The following is a 6,091-nucleotide window of genomic DNA, read 5'->3' on the forward strand; positions in this document are numbered from 1 at the left end:
CTTCTTAAGCTGTGAATGGTGAATCCATGCAGGAATGCCAGCAACTTTGACGGCAGTGGGAGTGCGGAGAATCATGATGTAAGGGCCTTTCCACCTGGGTTCAAGACTGTTGGTTTTTAATCATCTTATCAGCAGAGCGTCTCCAGGCTGGAATGAATGATCAGGCGATCTGTGTCCTATGGGTTGAGCAGCCTGGACCTGAGGAAAGATCTTATCCATGATTAGTTGTAACCCTTTAAGTGCCTCTGAGACTGGAATGTCTCCCAGCAGATCTAGATGTATTCAGGGAACCATAGGCGGTGGCCGCCCATAAATTATTTCATAAGGGGTAAATTTTTCCCGATAAGGAGTACAACGGGCCCTCAGCAGGGCAAAAGGCAGGAGATCAACCCAGTTACCACCAGTCTCAAGAATTAATTTAGTCAGTGTTTCCTTCAATGTTCTATTCATCCTTTTCACTTTCCCTGAGCTTTGAGGATGATACATACAGCATAATTTCCAGTTTATATTAAGGGCCTTTGAAATCAATCGAGATAATTTGGCCGTGAAGGCTGGGCCATTGTCAGACCCCAAAATTAGAGGGAGGCCAAATCTAGGAACAATCTCAGTTATTAGCTTTTTAACTACTATTTGTGCTGTTTCCGTCCGAGTTGGAAAAGCCTCTACCCAGTCTGAGACAGTATCAACAAAGACTAACAAGTATTTATATCCATATAGTCCAGGTTTAATTTCAGTGAAGTCTAGTTCCCAAAATTCACCAGGTACAGTACCTTGACTCCTGTTTCCTTGTGGAAGTTGGTTCCTTTTAGCGTTTACCTGTGCACATGTCATGCATCGATTTGAGATATCTTGAAGCATCTCTCGATGTCCTGGTAGCCAGACATAGGGTGAGATCAATTCTGACATCTTCTTGGGGGATAAATGCATGGCTTGATGAAGATTAGTTAACCATTTTCTCCCTAGTAGCTTAGGTATGCAGATTTTTTTATTTGGGAGGGTCCACCAGCCATTACAGTTTTGCTGGGCCCTCATTGAGGAGTATGAGTTTATTTCTTCTGTAGTATATGATGGGGCCTCTTCCCAAAATTTAACTGGAAATTTTGGATAATTGGAGAGTTCTAGGACAGCTTGGTATTTTGGCTCTCCAAGGGATATTTCCCTGGCTGTTTGATCTGCCAGGTTGTTACCCTGGGTCTGAGGACTATTGTCTTTTCGGTGTCCAGGCCAGTGGATAATAGCCAATTTGTCTGGTAACCAAATTGCCTCCAGTAGTTCAAGAATTTCTTGTTTATTTTTGATGGTCTTGCCATCTGAGGTTAGAAGTCCCCTTTGTTTATATATTTGTCCATGCACATGTGCCGTAGCAAAGGCATAACGGCTGTCTGTGTAGATATTCACCCATTTTCCTTTTGCCCATCTCAATGCCTGTGTCACAGCAATGATTTCTGCTTTCTGGGCTGATGAGCCCCTGGGCAGAGCCTGGGCCCAAATAACTTCTTTTTGACCTGTGACTACAGCTGCCCCTGCATACCTTATTCCATCCCGGACATAGCTGCTGCCATCGGTGTAAAGGTCTGCATCTCTGACGGTGAGAGGAATGTCAGTCAGGCCTAGTCGAGTACCTTGGATGACATCCAGCATCTCTGAACAGTCATGAATTGGCTCCTCTGGATTGCTGTCCGGCAGCAGAGTCGCTGGATTGATGGCCAGGGATTTACTGAAGGTTAATCTGTCTTTATCTAGGAGTAGAGCTTGATATTGAGTGAGGCGGGCATTTGACATCCAATGATTTGTGGCATCCCTCAATAGAGCTTCCACTGCATGAGGGGCAGTCACAGTTAGAGTCTGCCCTAGGGTAAGCTTGTCTGTTTCCTTCACCAGAAGTGCAGTAGCCGCTATGGCTCGTAAACAAGGGGGCCATCCTGACGCTACTGGATCCAGCCTTTTTGAAATGTAAGCAATAGGCCTTTTCCATGGCCCTAGATTTTGGGTAAGAACCCCTTTTGCAATGCCCTTTTTCTCATGAACATATAGATGGAAGGGCTTAGAGATATCAGGGAGGGTTAGGGCTGGAGCCTGTGCCAGGGCCTTTTTTAGATTTTTAAAAGCTAATTCATTTTCTTCAGTCCAAACTAAGGGTGAGTTGCCCCCTGCAGTTGCAGTATATTAAGGCTTGGCAATCTCAGCAAATCCAGGTATCCAAAGACGGCAGTACCCAACTGCCCCCAGGAACTCCCTAACTTGCCTTTTAGTAGTTGGGATTGGGATCTTCGTTATGGCCTCTATGCGGGCTTGGGATAGCAGCCTTTTCCCTTCCCTCAGTTCATATCCTAGATAAGTAACTCGAGGAGAACAGATTTGTGCTTTCTTTTTGGAGACTCGGTACCCCAGTTGAGCCAAGGTTCTCAATAAACCCTGGGTGGCCCTTAAACAGTCCCTTTCATCCCTTGCTGCTAGTAAAAGATCATCCACATATTGGAGCAAGGTTATCTCGGGGTACTCACTGTGGAAGAGGCTCAAATCTTTGTTGAGTGCTTCATCAAAGATGGTGGGGGAGTTCTTAAATCCCTGAGGTAGTCGAGTCCAGGTTAGTTGTCCTGATATCCCCTGTTCCAGGTCAGTCCATTCAAATGCAAAGATGGGCTGACTCAGTTTTGACAAAGGAATGGAGAAAAATGCATCTTTCAGATCTAAAAAGATCTATACGGTGTAGACTGTATGTTCTGGTGGCAACATACTGAGCAAGGTATAAGGGTTTGGGACGGTTGGGTGTACAGTTTCCACCCGTTTGTTTACTTCTCTTAAGTCCTGTACCGGTCTGTAATCATGAGTCCCAGGCTTTTGGACGGGCAGCAAAGGGGTGTTCCAGGTTGACTGGCATCTAATCAGTATTCCCTCTTTTAGGAGACGTCTGATATGAATTTTGACGCCTTCTCTGGCTTCAGAGCTAATGGGGTATTGTCTAACCCGAATGGGCATAGCCCCAGAGGTTAGTTGGACTACGACTGGTGGCACATGTTTAGCTAACCCCGGAGGGTTATCTTCAGCCCAAACTGAAGGAATTTCTTGGATTAATAGTTTTTTCCATTTTCCCTCTGAAGCTTGGATAGGATTTTGAGAGAGCAGATATTCCTCACTTAATGGGCATGTTATAGTTAAGGCTCTTGTAGGACTCCCCAATTGTAGTGTAGGCATCTCCCCTGAAAATGATATAGTTGCCTGAAGTTTGCTTAGAAGGTCCCACCCCAGCAATGGGAAGGGGCATTCAGGGATAACAATGAAAGAGTGAGTCACTGTTCCTTGTCCTACATCAACAGTCCGATCTGTGGTCCATCTATAATTTTTAATTTCTCCTGTTGCCCCTTGTACTTCCATAGTTTCATTAGAGAGGGGTCCTAGGGGCTTCTGTAACACTGAATATGAAGCCCCTGTATCCACCAAGAAATTTACAGGTTGGCTCCCAATTGTGAAGGTTACCATTGGCTCTCGGGAGCCTAGTTTGAAAGAGCCATGGTCCCCCTATTCTTCTAAAGTTAGGACTGGTTTTGGCTGAGGGGCTCCGGTCTGCAGCAGGGGAAAGTCTTTTCGATTGCATTGGGGGCACTGATTTTTCCAGTGTCCATATTCCCGGCAATAAGCACACTGATCTATTTGGAGGGGAGTCCGTCTTTTGCCCCTGCCATGTGCCACCTGCATCTGTCTGGAATTAAAAACTTCGGGAGACCTTAGTGCAGCTACTGTGGCCCGATTTACTTTCCTTATCAGTAGATCATCCTGGCTCTCTCTGTTTTCGAACACCTTTTGGGCTAGCTCCAATAATTCTGACCTATTCTTCCCTGCAAAGCCATCTATCTTTTGAATCTTTTTACGGATGTCTGGGGCTGACTGAGCTACAAAAGCCAGGTTAATCACCTTCAGATTTGTCGGGTCCTCAGGGTCTATAGGAGTATATAGACAATATGCCTCTAGGAGACGTTCGAGAAACGCTGAAGGCGATTCGTCTGGGTTTTGTTTCACCTCTGCTACTTTAGAAAGATTGGTGGGCTTGCGAGCTGCCCTCCTAAAACCCTCTAATAGAGCCTGGTGGTAATCGCTGAGTGCTCTCCTACCTTCAGCAGTCCCATAATCCCAGTCTGGTCTTCTTTTAGGTAAAGCCAAATTGATTACTTCCGTTTTCTCGTCATTCGTAAGAGAGTTTATTCCAGGCAGCGCTTTAGCTGCTTCTGCCAGGATTTGCTCCCTTTCCTCCGTAGTGAAAAGGGTATGCAGAATCTGTTGGCAGTCATCCCAGGTGGGGAGATGATTAAAAAAGACAGGATCAACCAGGGAAATCAGGGAACTAGGATCCACACTAAATGGGGGATTCTGGTTTTTCCAATTGTAGAGATCTGTTGTGGAAAACGGTACATATATATAACGACCTTCTGGAACCTGGCGGAGAGGAAGGACAAGGGCAGGAGTCACCTCTTCCTCTGGGATAGAAATAGAAACAGTGCCTGCGGGTCTGCCTGGGGAGGGGATAGAATCAGGCCTTCCATAGGGGCAACCCTGTCGGGTATGGGGAGGGGATAAAACAGGGGCTGGTTTATTTGGGGAAGTGATAACAGAATGAGTGGTGGAATGAGGTAGTTGCAGCGGCTCAGGGGAGGGGGAAGGAGGTGTGGTGCAGTTTTTGCAGCTGTCTCCATTGTTCCCGCACCAGCAGCAGGGAGATAAAAAGGAGCCCCAGTGTAGGGGGGGGGGGAGGAGGAAATCCTCCTGAGTGTCCTGTAAAACAGGGCTCTTAATTGAGGGCTCCTGGTAAGTTTTTTTGGTCACAATCAGGGCCTGCCCTCCCTGTCCATTCCGGACCATACAAACCTTCATCCAAGGGGGTGGATTAGTTGTTGCTTCTGCCCAGGGTAGGATATATCCTATTTGATCTGGGTGGCCAGGGTTGCCAAGAGTGGCATTAGTTACAGCCCATGCCACCTGGGGATCAAAGGTGCCCTCAGGGGGCCAGCCAACTCCAAAAGTGGGCCATTCTGCCTCACAGAAAGTTCGGAGGTGATTCTTGGTGATGGGATAATCATAGCTCTGCTTAACAAAAGAGGGGTAAAGTTTATCAAAATTCCTTAAAACACAGTTCAAAGGGCTATCAGGCTTACTTGCTTTATTACCCATTTTGACGTCCACTTTCCTTAAGTTTCACCACAGAAGTCACACAACAAAAGACAGAAAAACATATAGAACACAGAACAAAACACAAGGAAACACAAACCTGACACCAAAACAGAAAAACAGAGGAGCAATGCAAAGTCTTGCCAAAGCTCCCGGGTAGGAGTGCGTGCGTGCCCGTCGGCACCTCTCTACCCTTCCAGAGGAATTCCCTACAGAACAGAACAGAAGACAGAATGATGTCCGGACAGGAGTATATGTGAACCTCACCAGGCCACCTCTCTGTCTTCAGAAGAGATCTCCCTTAACCGGATACCAGATGTTATAAAGGCGCCACTTACCTATGGAGGCCTCCTCCACCAGATGCTTGCTAATTGTTTTAGTGCAGCAGTTCACTCCAGCTCTCCTAGGACCAAAGGCTCACCCTGGGGCCTTGGAACGTCTCAAGGTGCGCACCCCCTAGAGTGGCTCTCCAGCCTGGAGCCCGGGAGCGAAGGTCCGACTTCAGAATTTCCAGCAGCCTGATATTGCAGTCTGGTCCTGCAGTTTCATCTCGCTGGGGAACTCCAAAATGTTAGACCACGACGCAAGAAAAGACCACTGACTCCAATTAAAATCAAATTAAAGCAAGCTTATTATTTCGACCGGCTGGGCTGCCTTGCCCCTCAAAATCGTGGGAGCCAAGGACAGCCCTGAGGCTTCTTTGTGGCCCACTTTTATAGCCCAAAAAGTTACACAAAGGGGGGTTACAGATAACAACACTCTGAGGAGCATAACACAAGTTTACATTTTTGTTGGCCCCGGCATCAGAATTTATGGAGATCTTAGAGACTCAGAGAGGGTCGTTATCCCGCCAGGGAAGGCCAGAATTTATGAGGCGTCACTAAGGTTTAGGAAAGGGTTGTTATATGGTCAGGGAAAACCGGACCTGAGT

At 46.9% G+C, this 6,091-nt stretch overlaps 1 protein-coding gene across 1 annotated transcript; it reads right to left on the reverse strand.

The window, feature by feature from the left end:
* Positions 1–282: 282 nt before the first annotated feature.
* On the reverse strand, positions 283–5,163 carry LOC120883926 (uncharacterized). The gene is given in 2 exon segments (XM_078031324.1): positions 283–3,494; positions 3,594–5,163. Coding segments are annotated over 2 exon segments (4,782 nt in total).
* Between the last annotated feature and the right edge of the window lie 928 nt (positions 5,164–6,091).

The sequence above is a fragment of the Ictidomys tridecemlineatus genome, chromosome 14, assembly GCF_052094955.1.
Source record: "Ictidomys tridecemlineatus isolate mIctTri1 chromosome 14, mIctTri1.hap1, whole genome shotgun sequence".
NCBI classification, from domain to species: domain Eukaryota; kingdom Metazoa; phylum Chordata; class Mammalia; order Rodentia; family Sciuridae; genus Ictidomys; species Ictidomys tridecemlineatus.